The sequence below is a fragment of the Stomoxys calcitrans genome, chromosome 2 (genome assembly GCF_963082655.1).
Source record: "Stomoxys calcitrans chromosome 2, idStoCalc2.1, whole genome shotgun sequence".
Classification (NCBI taxonomy): domain Eukaryota; kingdom Metazoa; phylum Arthropoda; class Insecta; order Diptera; family Muscidae; genus Stomoxys; species Stomoxys calcitrans.
Genome location: NC_081553.1, coordinates 133,467,811 through 133,489,017, shown reverse-complemented (window position 1 = coordinate 133,489,017; position 21,207 = coordinate 133,467,811). Strand labels below are relative to the sequence as shown.

General features: G+C 35.4%; 1 protein-coding gene across 1 annotated transcript in view; it reads left to right on the top strand.

Moving 5' to 3' along the window:
- The first annotated feature begins 205 nt into the window (after nt 1-205).
- LOC106096069 (cytochrome P450 4c3) overlaps nt 206-21,207 on the top strand; it is a 74,892-nt gene continuing 53,890 nt past the window's right edge. Inside the window, exon 1 of the mRNA XM_013263615.2 lies at nt 206-440. Coding sequence (XP_013119069.1) covers nt 206-440 — 235 coding nt within the window. The remainder of the gene's footprint in view (nt 441-21,207) is intronic.

Genomic DNA, 21,207 nt, shown 5'->3' with positions numbered 1-21,207 from the left:
GCACAAATAATTAGTCCACATGAAGTGATAAGAAAAACCAATTGAATATTTGAAAATTACATAGAAAAAAGAGAAAAAGAAAAATATTTATAACTAATTGTTGCAAATACAAAAAACAAATTGAAAAGAACAGTGTGTATGTGTGTTTAAATTAGTGTAGCCCATTGATTTTGTTAAAGTTGTTATAGGCAAGAAATTCCCTAAAATGTCATCTCGTGTCATAAGCTCGTTGATGGCGGAGAGTTTCCTTCTCTCAAAGACCGTTAAGTACATTTCCGGTTATTCGCCAGTCACTGTCTTCCTAGCTGCTGCCATTCTCATTGGTGTGTTGATCTACAACAAACGTCGTTCCCGCTTGGTGCGTTTGATCGAAAAGATACCTGGACCGAAAGCAATGCCCATACTGGGCAATGCGGTCGAGATGAGTGTCGATCACGATGGTAAGTAAATAAATGTTCAATTATTTTCTTATTTCCTATTTGATTGCCTCAGCACTGCCTCGCTGTTTCTTTCGAGGTTGCAGTGAAACGTTAAGTAAATACAATCACTTTCATTTATGGGGTGGTCTTTGTTTTGGTCTCTGCTATAGCCATCGCCACCATCATCATCGGCGCTATGATGACGCTATTAAGTTTTTTGACTCTTTTTTCTATGTCTCTCTTTCTTTGCATCTCTTCCGTTGACGGGACACTTCGTTGCCATTTCATTTTGTCTGAATTTTCTGTTTTTAATCGAGATTGAATAATCGTGGCCCAAGGGTGCGAAACGTTTTAACCCTGAATTCTTACGTTGCTTTTGGTTATGATGATTTATTTGGAGCTTCCCTGTGCACTGGGTAGCGTCGACGATACCGTTTACTATTTGTTGACCACAACAAAAAGTGTTAATTAATTACTTAAATCTGTATCAGTTCGATTTGTGTAACTGAGAGATGGTCTTATAATTCATACTCATACTAGGTGTAGTGTAAATCAGGGTCCGAAAACACTTGGAAATTCAATAAGAAATCTGTCTAATCATCTAGTCCATTTTTAATTAATATTAATTAACCACTCACAATGCGGAAACAAAGAATTATTTTCTTGGATGCCTCATCTTTTCCTCATAAAGCACAACACATTTAAATAATATAAGAGGAACTAAATATCTACCAAAAAAATATTAATTTGCAGTTAGAAATAAATTAACTAATCTAATTTGTTTTATTCTTAGGAAGATTAAAAGTTGGAGGCCATAACAGAAATCGATATGTAAAAGTGTATTCAATGAGAAATGGGCTTTGCTGATACTCAAACATGGAAATGTAATCATCACTCTATACATGGTGGCCTCATAGGATTATATAGCTGCTAGGACTAACCGTGGCTAGATGATTGTAATCATAACTGGCCTTTCAATGCAAAAGTTCAGCCAAATCCGTAATTTCAAAAGTTCAAATTGCTGGACAGCTATATCTGGACCGATTTAAGCAGGCATTGCGAAAGAAAGAAAGCTTTGTCCTTCTTCTCTGTTTGTAAATACGTTAAAACTCCATAAGTGAACATTGCTACGTTTATATTTTAGAGCTCAAATTTAAATCGGGCAGCACTCATTGATATGTGAGAAATTTGCCCCCTGTTCCTTAGTGGAATGTTTGTGGGAAAATTTGCAATTGACATATCCAAACCTGAAACTATTTCCATTCAACTCGGTGATATGGTTAGAATTCACAAGAGTATGCCAAATGCAAAATTTCTAGAGAATTGCTAGAAATATGGACACTTCAAATTGAAATTTGAAAGAATTTTTCTCAATCAATAGATTTTGTCCTTGAACCAATAAAAACATGTGTAATATATAAAATAATGATCGCGTAAAAAGTGTGACATATACTTTGGTCACAATATATGGAAAGTAAATACTTCAAGGTGTTACTAACTACCATACTAAGAGGTATGAGGTGTAAATAGTAATCCATTAAAATTTAGTTTAGGAACCAAAATGTACAGAAAATGCATAAGGATTAGAATATTTTATGTATTTTAACTTAAATGTGTCATTATCAATGGTGGCCAAAATCCGAAGACGAATAGGCAAACAAAGAAGAAGAAGAGGTGTATGTTTATTAAGACCATATTTCCTCATAAATATCAGGTGGCTTCATAACGCACGTACAGGGCGTCCGAGATTTTCGACAGCAAATTTGTCCCAAGGCGCATTGGTGAAGACAAAACGGAAAATTTTGTTATATGAAGACTACGTGAAATATGTAATTCTTTTGAAATATGTATTCTTAGTTGTATTTGGATACATGAAATGGTAATTTTTCTATTTTTGAATATATCAAGATTTTTTTGAATATTTTTTTTCCAAGTTTTTTTGCCTGTTAGGGCGAGATCATTAAATTTTACAATTTTTGCTTGTTTCTCTTTCGAGACGAGCTAAATGATCGAAGATGCAAATGGAAAAGGAAAGCCAAAGGAAGCAACACACACCAACCACTATGGGACGCGTTTCGTCTTTGGTTAGATTTTTCAACCATATTAGGTGTGATGGCTTCAAGGGACGTGCGTTGGTATGTTGTATTTAAATCGTATTTAATTGCGAAAACGCATCTATGATACAATTACCACATTAACCAAAATTGACAACCCTGCTTTATTAGCTGTACCTTTTTCCAATGCATTTATTTTTGTGTAATGGCAGACATTCTGTCTGGTAAATTACATTTTCTTCCGTACCACACATGTAAAGTTGTATTGATTGCTTCGTTGGAAGTTGTATTGATGGCTTCGAACGCTAAGACAACGGCAATGGCTCTCGCCGTTGCTCCGTGGTCCCAGGTTCGAATCCTGGCCGGGCTCTGCCGAATCTTAAATTTTTCAAGTTTGTTTGCCTGTTAGGACGAGATCATTAAATTTTACAATTTTTGTTTGTTTCTCTTTCGAGACGAGCTGAATGATCGAAGATGCATATTCATTTAGAATATGTATAACGTGTTTTGGTGTTTTGCCAGCTTCATTTTGAACTAACAAAATTTTTTTTTAGACTTTTTGAATGATTTGAAAAATTAATAAAATCCTCTTAAACGAATTTGCCAACTCTTCAATTTTTCCAAAAATAATATCACAATTATGTTGATCATTTTCAATATTGAATGTTTAGAAAATGTTTCAAAAGAATTAAGTTTATAGAGAAAATTTTGTGAAGTGTCGTAAAAATTTTATCCGCTGAGAAAATTTTGTTGTTTTCATTGAAATTTTATTATTAGGAGTATTTTTATTGAAATCGTTACTGTTGGAGCAATGTTCACACCTAAAAGTGTCCGATGGTTGGTGTTGTTCTATCTTCTGGCTTTACTTTTCCATTGCATAGAAAAATTCTTCGATCATTAAGCTCATCTCGAAAGAGAAGTGGAAATGGGAATTATGGAATGAAAAGGATCTTCGCCTTAACAGGCAAAAAAACTTAAGAGAAAACATTTTTATTTGATATTGAATCATTTAAGCCTGCCCCTCGATTTCTTTATCCAATATAAAAGAAATTCTATATACATATTAACAATTTTTTTATTAATAAAAAATTAATTAAGTTTTAGTATTAAATTTATAAAAAATATGTATATTTGGATTATTTACATGAAGACATGAAAACTAGTGTTTTTGATGTTTGTTTTTTTTTTTTTTTGATAATTGTTTTATTCTTGAAAATCCTGTTGCCTGTTCTCTTCCACAGCAATTTCACTGAAAGTTGTTACATTCAAATATTAATATACACTACAAAAAAATAAACTTTTCTAACAATTCCCATAACTTCTGACAATGCACAGTGTTTCCAAATCGAAAAATCTTGGAAATAGTTCTGAAAACATTTATGGACCGATCAGATTGATTTTTTTTTTAAGATAGAGCTCATAAAACCCTACAAAAACGATGAATAAATGTTCAGTATATCTCTAACGGATTATGAGTCATTGGACTTACAGCGATTTTTTTGAACATTTTTGTCAAGGTATGGTCGATATTTCTGAAATTGTTAGGCTATTTGGAACGCGATTAAACATTTTTAGACATCGCTAGAAAGGTTCCAAAATTTTACGAGTGTTAAAATATTGTGGATTTTGCTCTTCCTCTTCCTATCAAAAGTTATTCGTTTCAGAATATAAAATTTCGAATAAGATCAAAATTTTGTTTTTTTTTTTGTAAGAAAAGTAACATTATTATTTCCTTTATAACTTTTTTTCTTGAAGTAGGTGTTGTTTTCTTTTATATGTTTCAAAGAGGACTAAAGGTTGATGCTTTAAATGCTACGGAAGTCCCAATTTGACTAACTCACATATATATTAAAGTCGTCCCAAAATTAGCTTTAGTATTTTTGCAGAGCACCGATTCCTAAGTTCCTAGCTATAAACATGCGAGAAACAGATATTTTATTAAAGGCAATTGAACAACTTTAAAGAAAAATTTGTTAACATTTTTTAGTACGCAGATAGCAATTGGTGGATAGCTAAATCCATCTTCGGATCATATATTTGCCCAATGGTATTATATTCTCGTACGTCACCTATTCACGTAATGTGAAAAGTGCAATGGTGGCAGCATGGTGCTTCAAAATGTTATACATATGTATTGCACCCATTTGCATCGTAGCGTTTTGTTTGTTGGGAATATTTGCATTTTGGCCTTAAAACCATTTTGAGTTAACGAGATGCTTCTATTTAGAAAGAGTCTTAAAATAACTAAAGCATATTTATTCTAATAATTTTCATCTGGTGAAATTGCTTCACTTCTCTTTAGAGAAATAAGAAAGTAAACAAACAATTTTTTAATCGGTTCTAATGCATATGTAAACATTAATATCAAATATAGAATAATATAAAAAATTGTGATAATTTTTTTAATTTTTCAAAAAAAGTTTTATTAAATAGTAAAGAAATATCTTCGAATCTGCAGCAGAGTTATTAAAATTTTACTTCTATTTTACCTCTTGGAGACAAATACCTAAGATTGGTCTTATAAAATGTGGTTGCATTTACATTGGTTACAACTCTTTCACCAGAAAATTTGTTAGATATCTAAACTGGAGAAAAGCAAATTATTTGGTTGTGACAGTTTTATGGTATTCACTTGATTAGAATGATTTATAGACACCGAATTGAAAACACAATTTAAACACTAGCTTACAGATATTTCCCAGGTTTAAATTGGAAAATGTAATTCAGTTGGACATCGAAAATCCGGAATGATCAGTATCGATTTTAAATGTTAATTGAAGTAAAAGTTTTTACAAAAATATTTCTTTTATTTGTTATATATGCAATTACAAAATATATTTGCAAATACAAAATATATTGGGTTGCCCAAAAAGTAATAGCGGATTATTCATATAGTCGGTGTTGACAAATTTTTTCACAGCTTGTGACTCTGTAATTGCATTCTTTCTTCTGTCAGTTATCAGCTGTTACTTTTAGCTTGTTTTAGAAAAAAGTATAAAAAAGTATATTTGATTAAAGTTCATTCTAAGTTTTATTAAAAATGCATTTACTTTCTTTTAAAAATCCACAATTACTTTTTGAGCAACCCAATGTTACATATTTACTTGAAAAAATATTTAAATATGGTTTGGGTTTTCTTTTGGGATTGCAAAACTCACGGATTTTTGAGGTAATCATGGAGAATTAAAAATATTTTCCTTAAAAAATACTTTTCCTTTCCTTAGCCGATAATCAATACAAATCTGATTATTTTCACAATAAATGAATGGCTTTAGTATTTTTCTCTTAAGAGAGTCAGACTTAATGACCATGACAAGTGTGCTGGAATGGAAGATTTAAATTTTGAAGGGTTTGCAAAGAGACAATCTAAGGTCCAAATTCACAATAACGTGCACTACCATGCGGGGAATGAATCTATCCCAATCAAGACTATATATTAAATTAACCAAATCTATTTGGGACTAGATTAAGAATTTGTCATTATGGTACTCCTATTATGATAAAGTAGGAAACGTTTGTTAAAAAAATTAAAAAAAAAAATAATGTCTTGCAAGGAGGTTTTCCATTGTGTGAAAACCCCGAAATACTAAAATAATAGTGGCTGAGATCCTCAGCATATACATCTAAATCTTAACTTTACCATGCCATAAACCGATTTAGGCAATTTTTGCCAAATAGGATTTTCACCTTTTGAGAAGAAGAAAATGTGGTTAAAAGCTTTGAAATGCCAGGCGGTATCCCTAGATTGAAACTATCCTGGAGAGAATATCAATAGCCTCGTGTCAAAATTTAAATCTTTATATTAATTTTAACGACGATAACGACGATTTATTGCGGACTCTTTATCTTAGCTGAAACCTAAATATAAAGGGCCATAAAATATAATAGTCTGAGAATATTAAAGGCTTTCAGTATTTTGGTTTGTTGACCTTGTAATGTAAAGAATTATAATAAATGCATCTTTACTGGATGTGTGGTTGTAAGGCACTAATTTATGTATTTGAGGCCACCATAGCGCAGAGGTAAGCATGTCCGCCGGTAACGCTGAAAGCCTGGTTTTGAATTCTGGCGAGAACATCATACAAAATTTTCAGCGATAGTTATCCACTCCTAATGGTAGCGACATTTGTGAGGTACTTTCTTCTTCTCCCCAAAGTGTTGCCGCTGCTATAAGAAGAAGTTCTCTTATTATTAAGCTTAAACTTTAATCAGAATTCCAATCTTTAAATTTTCTTTTTCGAGGTTACTTTTTAGTTTTTTGAGCGCACAACAAGCCGATTACTGGTTTAGGTGTATGTCCATAGTGGCATAGGGCGGATTAATATCAGCACCCTCTTTTCAACCTAACCTAACCTAAACTTGAATTGGGCAGCACTCATTAATATGAGGTGAGAAGTTAGCCCCTGTCCCTTAATGGAATGTTCATGTTGTTATATACTAACTAAAACTAGCAACAAAACTATAGATCTTATACATATTATACATACTGAACCACGCCCCAACTCGAAGGCGATAAGCACCCCATGCAAGCGCTAAGGAAATGCACTCATATGCAGTACAAGTGCTTATCATTCTGACTCAAAATATTTTATTACTATACATTACATGATCTGCATTTCATTATCTACACATTACCTATTAAAGACATTCTTTTTAGAGTCACACACTTGAAGTTTCCATATTCTCATCTACGTCCGCCCTTTCGAAAATAAAATTCTTAGTTAAATGAGTTTTAGAGCCTAAATTAATTTGAAAAAATCTTTGTTTAGAAATCGAAACAGACCTAGTATCTTTATCCTTACTTGAATTTGTTCACATTTGACAAAAAACAATTACCTTTCATAAGATCTCGAGCAGAATTTTCTGATACGTTAAGTGAAATTTTTGAATAACAGGGTAAAGTGCTTTCAATATCACACTAGGTGATAACAAAATGTTCCATATGCATACATATGTATTACTATTCATTTTCTAGCTATTAACTTTATCAGTAAGTCACAAAACATTTAAATATATATGGAGTTACAGAACAAATCGGCCACTTTATATTTGAATATGTATATGAATTGAATTAATTTTCTAATACTTTCCAAAAAATTCGTAATAAATCATACACATTGTCTGCGCTCCACACATAACTTTCGTGGGACTACTCGGACTTCTTGGTTAATTTTTAGTTGTGGTGTTTTCCATCAATAGATTAATACAATATTTTGAACTCTTCCTATACATTTTTTGATTTTATAGGTCAAGGTTCTTCCCACAAGTTTCTATTTTAACCGTCGATTGGAAGAGAGGCAAGGGCGATTAATAACTTTTACAATGTATATGTGTTTGACACAAAATATGTATCATACTGTTACACAGTGTATTTGAATAAATCAGCAATTTCTCACGCTGATTATGGAAACAAAACATAAAACATAGCGCATGCCACATGACAGAACGCTAGACCACTTAAGAATACTAATATTGATAGAAATTCCTACTAACGCTCATTCAAATGTTATTGCCTATTTATTTTTAACTTTTAATTGTTTGTTTGTTTGCTTCTTTTTTTTTTACTGTCAACGCCGTAAGTAGAAAATGTAGGAGATTTGAATATTAAACAAAACAAAACGATTAAATTGGGAAGCAGTGTTAATTTTTTCTCACACGCATATCATGGTAATTGAAAACTCAAAAGACATCAACAATAATTACCTGTCCAAAAAAATTGAATATTTGAAAGAAAAATTCATAATGAAATGATACAACATACTCGTAATATCTCGCTACAAACAACCACGTTAGGTTGAAGATTTACAAAGTATTATCTTAATTATATTTCAATTATAATTTTGGATTATGCTTCTTTATTTCGTTCCCGTCTTATCTTTATGATGCCACCAACTATAATTGTGACATATATTTTTTCTTTTTTTAAGGAAGTGGTTATTATTTCCACGTGTAATTAGATTTGATTAACTTGTACTTTCAACACATTTGTTTTAAATAGGGAACGAAATTGTATGATCTTTTTTATGTAACAATGAAAATTGTAGCAAATTGCACTAAAGGTTGACAATTGAAAAATTTTAGTGGTAATTATGAAGAAGCATGTAATTTTTTACTTTGTAATTTCAACAGCAAGTTTTGAGGTGTCCTGTAAAACTTGATCGTTGATTTCGATTCGTGCGTGGACAGTTATATTACTATGTTCGTCTTTTTTACATTCTCACAACTTTAGTGATGATGGCAACAATTTACCAGCAAAAAGCATTGTAAAAGGGTGGTACAATTTATTCTAAACAAGTAAGAGCGTATTAAGTTCGGCCGGGCCGAACCTTATATACCCTCATCCATGGATCGCATTTGTCGAGTTCTATGCGCGGTATCTCTTTTTAGGCAAACAAAGAATATTGAATAAGAACTGTTATGCTATTGGAGCTATATCAAGTTATAGTCCAATTCGGACCATAAATGAATGCTGAATATTGTAGAAGTCATTGTGTAATATTTCAGAAGCAAAATCGAGAAATAGGTTTATATGGGAGCTGTATCAAGTTATTGATCGATTCAGACCATATTAGACACGTATCTTCAAGGTGATGAGAGAAGCCGTTGTACAAAGGGAGCCCACTAGAGGCTCAAGAAGTCAAGATCCCAGATCGGTTTATATAATAGGTTATGTACCGATTTGAGCCATACTTAACACAGTTGGAATATATATCTAAATCTTAACTAAACCATGGTGTAAACCGATTTTGGCAATTTTTTCCAAATAGGGGTTTCAACTTTTGAGAAGAAGAAAATGCGGTTAAAAGCTTTAAAATTCCAGCCGGTATTCTTATATTGAAACTATACTGGAAAGGAAACCGATATGGCCATTTTTCAATATCAATGAACTGGTGTCAAATTTTAAATCTTTATATTAAATATAACGAAGTGTATCGAAAATTATTGAGTACTCTTCATCTTAGCTGGAGGTTAAATATAAAGGGCCATCAGAATTTTGTTTACTGATCTTGTAATGTAAAGAATTATAATAAATACAACTTTACTGGATGTGTGGTTTTAAGGCACTAATTTATGTATTGGAGGCCAACGTAGTGCAGAGGTAATCATGGCCGCTTGTAACGGTTTATATGGCAGCTATATCAGGTTATGTACCGATTTGCGCCATACTTAGCACAGTTATTGGAAGTCATAACAAAACACCTCATGCAAAGTTTCAGCCAAATCGGATGAGAATTGCCTGCTATATTGGCTATACCAGATTATTAACCGATTTGAATCGTACTAAACACAGTTGTTGGAAATGATACCAGAATACCATGTGCAAAATTTCAGTCAACTCGGACGAGAATTGCGCCCTCTTGAGGCTCAAGAAGTCAAGACCCAAGATCGGTTTATATTGCAGCTATATTCCAAAAATGGACCGATTTGGCCCATTTACAATCCCAACCGACTTACACTAATAAAAATATTTGTGCAAAGTTTCAAGCGGCTAGCTTTTGCTTCTTCGAAAGTTAGCGTGCTTTCGACAGACAGACGGACGGCGGACGGACGAACAGACGGACGGACGGAAATAGCTAGATCGACTTAAAATGACATGACGATCAAGAATATATATACTTTATGGGATCTCAGACGCACATATCGAGGTGTTACAAACAGAATGACGAAATTAGTATACCCCCATCCTATGGTTGAGGGTATAGAAACAGTAAAATAGCACTAACTTCTATTTATGGAAAATTTCCAAATACATTGCATTCGTATGAACTATTTAAAATCAAGCTAGTTCATTATGGCAAGATTGTTCATATTTGCATATGGCATCTAATTTCTCATTAGAAACAGGCTTTCCTTAAAATTGATAGTTTTTTTTGTTAAATTTTTATGCTCACCACCATAGGATGGGGGTATAATAATCTAGTCATTCCATTTGTAACACCGCGAAATATTCGTCTAAGACCTCATAAAGAATATATATTCTTGATAGTCTCGACGTTCTGAGTCGATCTAGCCTTGTCCGTCTGTCTGTCGAAATCACGATAGCGGTCGAATGCGTAGAGCTAGCCGCTTGAAATTTTGCACAGATACGTAATATTGATGTAGGTCATTGGTGAATGCAAATTGGCCATATCGGTTCAGATTTGGATATAGCCTCTATATAAACCGATCTTTCGATTTGACTTCTTGAGCCTTTCGATGCCGAAATTTTTGTCCGATTTGGTTAAAAATTTGCATGTGGTATCCTGTTATGACTTCCATCAACTCTGCTTAGTACGGTCCACATCGGTCAATAACCTGATATAGCTGCCATATAAACCGATCTTCCAATGTGACTTACAAGCCGCATTTTTTGTCCGATTTGCATGTAGTTTTCTGTTATGACTTCCAACACTGTGCTAAGTAGGGTCCAACAACTTTGTATTATATAACCTGATGTAGCTCCCATATAAACCGCGGTCTCTATTATTCCTGTTCGGTTCGTAGAAGCTTTAATTTTTGATGGTTTGGTATGTAGAATAAATTTATGCCTTTCAACTAGCAGTATCTGTGGTGGTGGGTTCCCATGATTCGGCCCGACCGAACTTAGCACGCTTTTACTTGTTTTATTTATTTTTTGATGGGTTTAAGAACAAGCGTTTATTTTTGAAATAAGGTTATTATGCGAAATATTTGATCATGTTTTTCTATGACAAAAATAAGGTGATTATATTTTAGTTTTTATGCAATGAGATCATATTTAAGAGTAGTCAATGAAAGAAAAAAATTTCAGATTTTGGGGTGTTCTTGTAGGAATACAATTTGAATGACAAATATTTGCAATAGTGGATTACTCAGTTTACAAATAAACCCACAATTGTGAACAGTCGCCCTCGAATGTTATCGCTTTTTCACAGCCCAGCTGTCGATGTTGTTGAATGATCAGAACGACGAGGTTCAAATACTGTAGGTGTTTGTTGTTGGAAGTTTTTGTTTTTCAAGGGAGAGAAATAATAACGCCATTACGGCGATTGTCAAAAATTATCGAATATATAAAACGAAAAAAGTAAGATTTTCCTTAATGTTATAAACATTATTCAAAGGAGTGAAGAAAAAAGAAATAGAGAAGAAATGCTCATCCTTTCGTGGTTTTGCCAAAAAAGTGCAGTGAAGTATCTTCAAACATGAAAGGAAAGGAATATAGCAATAAAACAAAATTCTAATATTCAATTCACATTTAACATATGTATGCGGTAAGAAGGTTGTTTAGAAAAAAGGACAAACTTAAATTTTGTCCCATAGAAAGGGTGGAACTGCATTTTTTGCAAAATATCAAAAAATGATCTATCCAGTACTCGAAACAGTTCTCAGTGATTCGATTTTTATATCCTACTAGCTGGCCTGTTGTGCTTCGCTACACCCTAACTGTCCCCTTTACGACTCGGTCCCATTTTAAAATTAATTTTTATTAGAATACCATACTGCTCCGTTTGGTATACATGACCATTTAGGTCATAATATTGAGGTAGGCAGACCCCCGGGAATCAACTCAACATATTTATATAAGTTTCTTATTTTACTCTCAATTACCTTTCGTTTGAGTCAGATATTGTCCCGTTCGGTGTACATGTGCGTTAGGTGCATAATTTTGGGGTCTGGGAATAGGCCTTGAATTTTTATACAAGTTTCGTATTCTACACTCAAATAACTTTGAACCTTATATGATCCGTTGGGGGCTGGTTTTTAATGTTGAACGCCCCCCCCCCCCCCCCCCTGAGATTTGACTAGTTCCAATTACCTTTCAATTGATATCGCGCCACTCGGTAAACATGTCATATTTTGGCAATTTTTGTGGATAGGGTGGGCCCGCCGACGAATGGTGGAAATTTTTTAACAAAAATCCCCAAATAATCGATTGCGGGCAAAGATGGTTTAAAACTTGGCATTTTTTAGTAAATTTGCTGTGGATGCTACAAATATTGTTTGCATGTGTTTAGGACTTATATGAAGTAAAACAAAGATTATGCCGAACGGGGAATATGGGCTTTGCATTTTGAGAACTCGAGGTTTTTCCAATATTTTAATTAACAACTTAAACCTTGAATTCTGCTAAAAATTTATGCAAAATAAATTTAGTTGAAGGGCATAATTGTATTCTACATGCCAAACTTCTGCCAAACGAGCAAAAATTAAAGCTTCTAGGAACCGAACAAGGATGATCGAGAGACTGGTTTATGTGGGAGCTATATCAGGTTATAGACTGATTTGGGCCGTATTTAGCACAGTTCTGAAAGTTGGATTACAACATCGCATGGAAAATTTAAGCCAAATCGGACAAAAACTGCGTTTTGTAAGGACTCAAGAAGTTAAATCGGGAGATCGGTTTATATGGGAGCTATATCAGGTTAAAGACCAATTCGGACCGTACTTGGCATAGTGGTTGAACTTCATAACAACATGCTCAATTACAGCCAAATAGGACAAAAATGAACGGGAGATCAGTTTGTATGTGAGCTATATCACGTTATAGACCAAATCGGACCGTACTTGGCATAGTTGTTGGAAGTCATAGCGGAACTTCAGGTGAAAAATTTTTGCCAAATCGGACAAAAATTGGGGCTTGTAAGGGCTCAAGAAGTCAAATCGTACTTGAAAAAGATGTGGAAGTTTTAATAAAACACTACATGCAAAATTTTAACAAAATCTGACAAAAAAATTGCGGTTTTTAAGGGCTCAAGAATTCAAGTCAGGAAATCGGTTTATACGGGAGCTTTATCAGGTTATAGACCGATTTGGACCATACTTGGCACAGTTGCAAAATTTCCGCCAAATCGGACAAAAAATTCCCGGGGCTCAAAAAGTCACATCGGGAGATCGGTTTATATGGTACCTATATCTAAATGTGAACCGATTTGACCCATTTACAATCCCCAATGATCTTCATCAATACTAAGTATCGGTCTAGATTAAGACATATGGCTATGGCTCCCATATATATCTTTTGTCCGATATGGTCTTTTAAGGCTGTAGAAGGCACTATTTTAGTCCGATCTTTGCAAGATGTAGTACGAGGTGTTTTATTTGACGTCTTAATACGTGTGCAAAATTTCATAAAATTCGGTTTAGATTTAGATATCGATCCCCGATATATCTTTCATCCGAAATAGACTTTAGCCTGTAGAAACCACAATTTTCGTCCCATGACGTTTTATTTGACGTTCCAATACGTGCGCAAAATTTCATTAAAATCGGTCCTGATTTAGATATAGCTTCAATGTATATATTTTATCCGATATGGACTTTTTAGGCAGTAAAAGCCACAATTTTGGTCACATCTCTACAATGTTCTTTTTGACGTCCCAGTATGTGTCATCAAAATTGGCACGGGTTTCGATATTACTCCCATATAATCTTTTATCCGATATGGCCATTTAAGGATGTAGAAATCCAAATTTTTTGCCCTATCGTAGGAAAATCTCACAAGGTTGAATTTAATATTTCAATAGGTATCCAAATTAAAGTCTGACTAGATTTCGAGATACGTTCTACATATAAAAAGTACTACATACACCAGGTGCTGTAGGGTAATATATAGTAGGCTCCGCCCGACTTTTTCCTTTCCTTACTGGTTTTAATATAAAAGTTACTTTTTCATGACATCGGTATAGGCGGGTAGGGTGTATAGTGTAGTGTATATTTTCTAATTTTATCTGAATCGAACAGTACTCTTAATATGAGTTTCAAGCTCGTTAATGAGATGCTCGTGGGAAAATTTGCTTTTGCGTGGTCTGGGATAAATATTCGCAATACTTAGTTTGAATAAAAAAAAAAAAAAACAATTTTTATATTGAATTCTAACTTATTCGCTCTTAAAACCTTCGCCTCATTATTCAAAATGTTTTTAAATAGACAAACCCTTGCATAACATCAAGAATGTTGGCCTTCTTTAAGATTTAAATAGAAAAAATTTATTAATTTATATTCTGTGATTTTTTTTTTCAAACCCTGCCCCTCAGAAGCTGTGAACCAGCTTTGGCGTTGACGAGCCGTCTAGATGGTGTTGTTTTTTCGGTTACAATGCTAGACTATTAGAATATGACAAATTTCTGTAAAAGCATGACCTCCATGAATGATAAGTCCATTGAATGGAAAAAAAGAAACACATGATTAATATAAAAATCCACCATAGCCACAAGAATGATCGAATATAATGACAGAGATGTTCTTCTTGGGAATCGCTGGCTGGCAGGCTGGCTGGGTTATAAACCGGTTCATTAATGCGATTAATGTTGGTAAATTATTAGAAGCAAAAGTTGACCTTTGAAGTGATGCTTCAGGTTTTAAATAGCAGAGGAAAGGAAAGAAATCGAAAGAGACCAAGAATTATGAATTGTATATATTCTGAATTGATTATGTGGCTTCGATTCAATAACCTCTAAGTACATTTTGTTAATTATTCTTTGAAAATATTGTATATGTGATAAGAAGCACCCACCACACCGTTGGCAACGAACGAACGAGCATACCCCAGAGGCATGCGTGACAAGCACATGAACTAGCAAAAATCGCAAAATAAATAAATAAATTATAATAAAGATCAAGCCATAATAGTTTGTTGTTTTCTTTTGCCTTTTGTTGGGTTAAGCCAAAGAAGTGGTCTGGTGTTGCTTGGAATTATTAACTCTTTTCAACTTCTGTCTGTGGCAAACCTTTTAAACTGCCATCAAGGTATCCAACTACCAATTATTATAGAATACATGGTGGCCGTAATTCGTAGATCTCCACTCTTGGCTACTCTGCATTTTGTTTGAGAACACGGAAATATATTTGGTAATATTTTTTCTTGGAATACGAAATAAGAATGTTTGTTTATAAAGTGCTAGATGGGGAGATTTTAATGTGGTTTTAGTTGTCTATTAAGTTTGTGGCTTAATATTGGCTAAGCTTTGTTTTGTACTGTTGCTATTTCAAAACTTCAATTCATTGAGGAAGTTTCAATTCAAATGGCCATTATTAGAAGTGTGATAATTTTTTTGTTCTCCACTTTGATTAGTTTGGTGTTTGGTTTTTTATGTTGTTTTTTAGCCGATGTCTTTCAATGGGGCTGCTAATGTTATAAAAATCAATTCTTCCGCCTAGGCTTGAGATTGGTTCGAATGCAGCTCATTAGCTGGACCATAAATAAGATCGCATGACTTAGAATGTGGACCATTGCATTGGTTCATTTAAAATTACTGGCGAGTCTAATAAATATTTATCACTCTAGTTAAGTTAAAACAATCCACTATTTTTGTTTAATTGTGAACGAGTTTTTTGGTTAGATATGACAGAAAAATAAAAACGTATTAAAAGGAGATGCTTAGATGCAGCTGTATCCTGATTCTGAGTCGTTCAGTGTACTAAACAATGGGTCTATCTGTTCTTCCACTTACGTTACAAACAAATTCGTTTAATAAATATAACACCCTGGATCACAGTAATGGAGTGGAGTATAAAAAGAATCGAGAATATTCATATTTTATGATTTTAAATATCAAAGGTAAATTTGAGAATATTCTGCCAATGCTACATATGAAAGTATTGCATTGTTAAGATTTGTGCTAAAAAATTTGCATCAAACACGTTTTGCCTTTGTATCACATTTATGAATGTGCCATAACAGTAAAAAATTGCTGAATTGCCGAATTGCGAAAACTGACAATAGGTGAGATGGTAGGTGTTGATTTGTCCTTCTCGGGTCTTTTCCTGAGTTTGGCGCAGTGTGAATGTCTGGTCTATGGTGAATTTACCAGGTTAAAAGGCGCATTGATAGGACTCAAATATCTCATTGACTTCAGGTTGTAATCTTTCACACAGTACGCTCGAGAGTGTCTTGTAAGCGATGGGGAGTAGACTTACTCCTCTGTAGTTGGCACATTCGGTCTTGTCTCCTTTCTTTTCTACGGGACATAGTATGCTGAGGTTCTAATCATCGGGTATGCGTTCTTCTAGCCAGATCGCGCAGACAAGCAGATGCATAGGCCTTATCAGCGTGTCGCCTCCGGTCTTAAGGATGGCAACCCGTCCTGCTGCCTGTTGTTCTTCAGTCGGGTCACAGCTACTTGGACCTCATTCTGATTAGGAAGTAAACATTCTTTACCATTATCGCCGCCATCGTCGGACACTAGCAGCTTAGTGAAGTGCTCTTTCCATATCCTCAACACACTATCTGTGTCAGTTACCAGATTCCCTTTTTTGTCTCTGCAGGAGGATGTGCTTTAACCAAAGCCATAGGTTCGATGTTTGGTTCTTTGGTAGAATTTCCAGACTTCATTCTGACTCCTGTACATCTCAATTCGCTCACACTCACGTCTTTCCATTTCCTTCTCTTCTGTAGAGTAGACGTTTTTCCTTTTCTTCCGATACCTCTCCTTGTTGTTGTTACTGCAGTGTTGCTCTGTATGCCGCATTCTTGGCTACAGTAGCATCTCGCCATTCTTGGTCGTATCATGGGTTTTTTGGCGCAGTACGGATTTCGCGGCATTTTCCATGGAGTAGGCAATGGTTTGCCACTGCGCCATTATATTATCGGAACAGGGAGCACTTTCATCAAGCAGTTGGGTCAGTCGAGTTGAGTATGCCATTGCCATCTGTTGTGTTTGCAGCTTTGCAATGCTCGGCTTTCGTGCACTGTCAGATCGTACTTTCCTCGCCATGCTCGAACGGGTGCGAACCTTTGGTGCAACAAGGTAATGATTCGATTCTATATTCGCATGGCTTTCATCTATTACAACATGAATAATTTGGTTTCTTGTGTTTTGATTGGGTGACAACCATGTGGGCGTGTAAATTCATCGATGTTGAAATCTGGTGCTGCTAACTACCATATTCTTTGCCACGGCGAACAATTTTTTAGCCTCAATCCATTATAGGAAGTTTCTTCGTGTTGGCTTAATTTTCCGACTGTTGGACCAAAGATATTTTCCTTCCCTATCTTTGCATTAAAATCTTCCAGAACGATTTTAATTTCATGGGTGGGGCAGCGGTCATATTCTCTCTGTAGGCGCTCATAGAAAATATCCATGGGCTGCTCGTCCTTGTCTTCCGTCGGGGCATGGGCACAAATAAAGCAGATGTTGAAGAATGTGGTTTTTTTGCGGATTAGGTGTTTCAGTCTCCGACTAAGCACAAATCCACAGGAAAATTCATACCTCGTGTTGTGGCAGCTTAGAATAGTTCGTCACCATTTGGTGTTGTTGTGATCTTGTAAGGCGGTAATATCTGCCTCGCACTTCTCCAATACATCCACCAGTGCGTATACTGCACCTTCTCTATAAAGAGCCCGAACATTTCTGGTGCAGATCCGCAAATCATGGTCATGGCCGCTTGCTCCAAGATCCGACCTTAAGCTGGGAACAGGCGCTTATGTTGGCCATTGGTTATTAAAAGGCGCCAACAACTCGCCTTGAGTTGAATCATTGGCACTCAGTATTTAAGTAAGACTCAGTGCCACCTGATCCTTCACTGAAATCGCTGACTGCCCGCGGCTACATTTGCAGCTACTCCGCATAAAAATTGAGCTTTCCACTATCCGCAACCTGAGAACGCGCACGGTAGCCCTCAGCTAAGCTTTCCGTGATTACGATGGTGGTGCTCATAGTTATGCCTTGTCGGCCGGGTTTGTAATTTGTTTAAGTAATTTAAAACCAAACGATATGAACAGCGAATATTGCCTTTGGAATGCTACAAAATACCTAATAGACCTAATAGTAGAAACGTCCCAATTAGAAACGAAGATGGTTTATGGTGCAGGTCGGATGAAAGTAAAGTTAGAAAATACATTCAAACCATTTTCTTTTTGCCCTGATGTCTAACCCTTAAGCCTTCTGCCTATTTTGGCAAAATTGTTTGAGAAAACTTATCCCAAAAGACTACATATAGTGGCGGAAAAAATAGTGGGGATAACAAAAAATAAGAAAACAGGATTATTTCTGTACTTTGTACACAAATTAACATGAAAAGTGGGACATAGTTAGATCGAATTATAAAGTGTTCCTGATTTTGATTTGTAAACTGAAATTGAAGTATTTAAAGTATTTTACAAAATACTTCCAATTGAATTTGGTCGTTGGGGATTGGGATTGAAAATGGTTCATTACGGTTAATATTTTGATTCAAATGAACCATTTCGATTGATAGTTTGATGTAAATGAAAATTTACCCATGAACAGTCTATTAAGGAACGTCAGGCGTATTTCTATCGTTAATTTAATTCACGTTTTATTTCAGTGATAAGGTACCTACTTTTTATAGCTGAGTTCGAAAGGCGTTCCGCAATGCAACACCATTTAGACGAGTTCTTTATGGCTGAAGACCTCGCAAATGTCGCCAGCAATAGAGAGGGAACATTTTGTTATACTCTTGTTATGATTGGAACCAAAATTTTCAGTGTCATTGGCGGAAGTTAAGTTTGAAACCTCTGTGGCGTATAGAAAGCAAACTTGGTCGTTGACACATGATGAAGCAAAATTAATAAGCTTGCCAGCATTTATTTGCCAGAAGGATTTATGTGGACAGTTTCGCCGTTTTCAACCAAAGCTCGTCCACGACGAGCGAGACGGTCACCAGTCGCCCGTCTTGCATATATGTTTTTTTTGAATTACAGCTACATCGGCTTACTATGGAAAGAAGATCAAGAATATATACAGGTCTCTGATCATTACTTCGATTAATTACAAACGGAAGGACGATGTTAGTATTACAAGATAGTTTTTGATGAGTAAATAAATACTTATTGAAAAAATTTCAAATAACGGATATTTTCGGACCTCGTATACGTTTGTGGGTAATAGATCAATATTACGAGGCATTACACACGGAATGACTAGATTAGTATAACTCCAATTCTAGGTGGTGGGTATAAAAGAAATATGTAATCCGTTTTTAAAAAGAGTTTCAAAAACTTAGCTTTTGCAGCCCAAACAGCAGTTTTTTGATACGAGGGGACCAGCTTTGAGGGCCTGTTAATAGGCCTCCAACCTTTTCGTTTTGCGGGTCAGGATGGCAAAATGCTTTACGCATGTGACGAGTACGTCTCTCGCCTTGTACCGGACTCCGTTATCAACGATACCGGCTAAAAACCCTTCCTATGCCACCCCTCGGGATTAATTCCAGCTCGAACCACATTCGCATTACTTCGAGGTTGACTCCATATCTGGTGATTATCCATATCATCTCCGTTGTGTCTGCGTTCAGAACTCCGCATTCAAAAAATCCTCGCGGCCTTTGTTGTCGCATGCCGGATTTGCTCTACAAAGGTCAGCTTTGAATCCAGTCGTATCCCTAGATATTTGACCAATCTCTTGGTCAACACCAGTGGGTCGTCTGCGCGCAAATCCACTTCCACTGGGATATTTTTTCTCGTCAGATGCTGGCCGTGGGAGTCCAGCCAGCACTTTACCTTCAGCATCACCATCCTTAGTTTGGCATTTTTGTGCGCAGTATACCATCATAACTGGCATTTCAAAGATCCGGCCCAAGTATGGACCTAAGAATTATAGATGAGTACCTTGTTATACAAGTCTTCCATTATTATCATCAGATACGCCGATATATTAAAGTCCTCTCTGAGTGCTTGGAGGACGTCAGAGTATCTGAGGTTATTGAATGAGTTCTTCACATCCATTTTGGCTAAGAGATCAATCGGCCTACTATCTCCACAACATCTCTGAGAGCTCCGATCGTGGACATTCCTGCCCGGAAGCCATGTTGTCTTATTGAGAGTCCACCTCTCTCAATGATGGCGTCCTGGAGCCGTGGCTTTATAAGTCGCTCCCAAACCTTGCCGGCAAAATCCAGGTTACTGTATGAGGATGTTGGATAACCTTTGCCCTTGCTTATGAGCACTAGCTTTTGTCTCTTCCATAACTACGAAAAGACACCTTCCAATAGACACCGGTTAAACATTTGAGAAGAAATTCCGGTCTGTTTTCAGTTATATGTCTGATGACCTAGGTCGGTATTTCGTCTGCTCTGCTTATATAAGAATGTGAGCATACAAGGGGACACACATACATTTTTTAAGCTTTTAAAAATGCAATATCGTAGTAGGTATACCTCTATAATGGATAGTAAAAGTGGATGGCTTGGTAAAAATCCCTTAATTTGTTGTCTAGTGTTTAATTAGTCACCACATGCTAATAGGGATTTCGGAGATGAAGACAAGATTGCAATTGAAACGGACATTTTTGAATGACGTTATTTTTGAAATACATTTTATTGAACCTGCGTTGAGCTATTTGATTATGATTGATATTGTTTAAGCACCTAGTGGCGAGTCCGCTACGTTTAGTACCCACATCACATAATTTAGCTAACAACGCTTTGTTTGGCAATAAGAAAATCTAAATGTACTTTGCGTTCTTTTAAGGAGGAGAAGAATAGCAAAGCCACTGAAACTGGTTGACGCTGGAGCTTTTCTTTAGCGCACCAACTAGATAAAGAAGTAACATTTTGGATTATTTAATAACCAGAGGCGTGAATTACCCCTACAGTGATCATACGATAATCATTAAAATTCGCAATCGCAAATCAGTAATTTGATAAAATTATCTATTTGGCATTGAGAACGCGCGCCGGCGCAACTTCATGCGAACAAATCGAGTCATTAACTAACTGCCGCTCACAATAATCGGTCGGTAGAACAATGGAATACGAAAATTCACTTTGAATCTTCAAACAATAGAATATGTGTTTTACGACTAAAATGAAACACATTA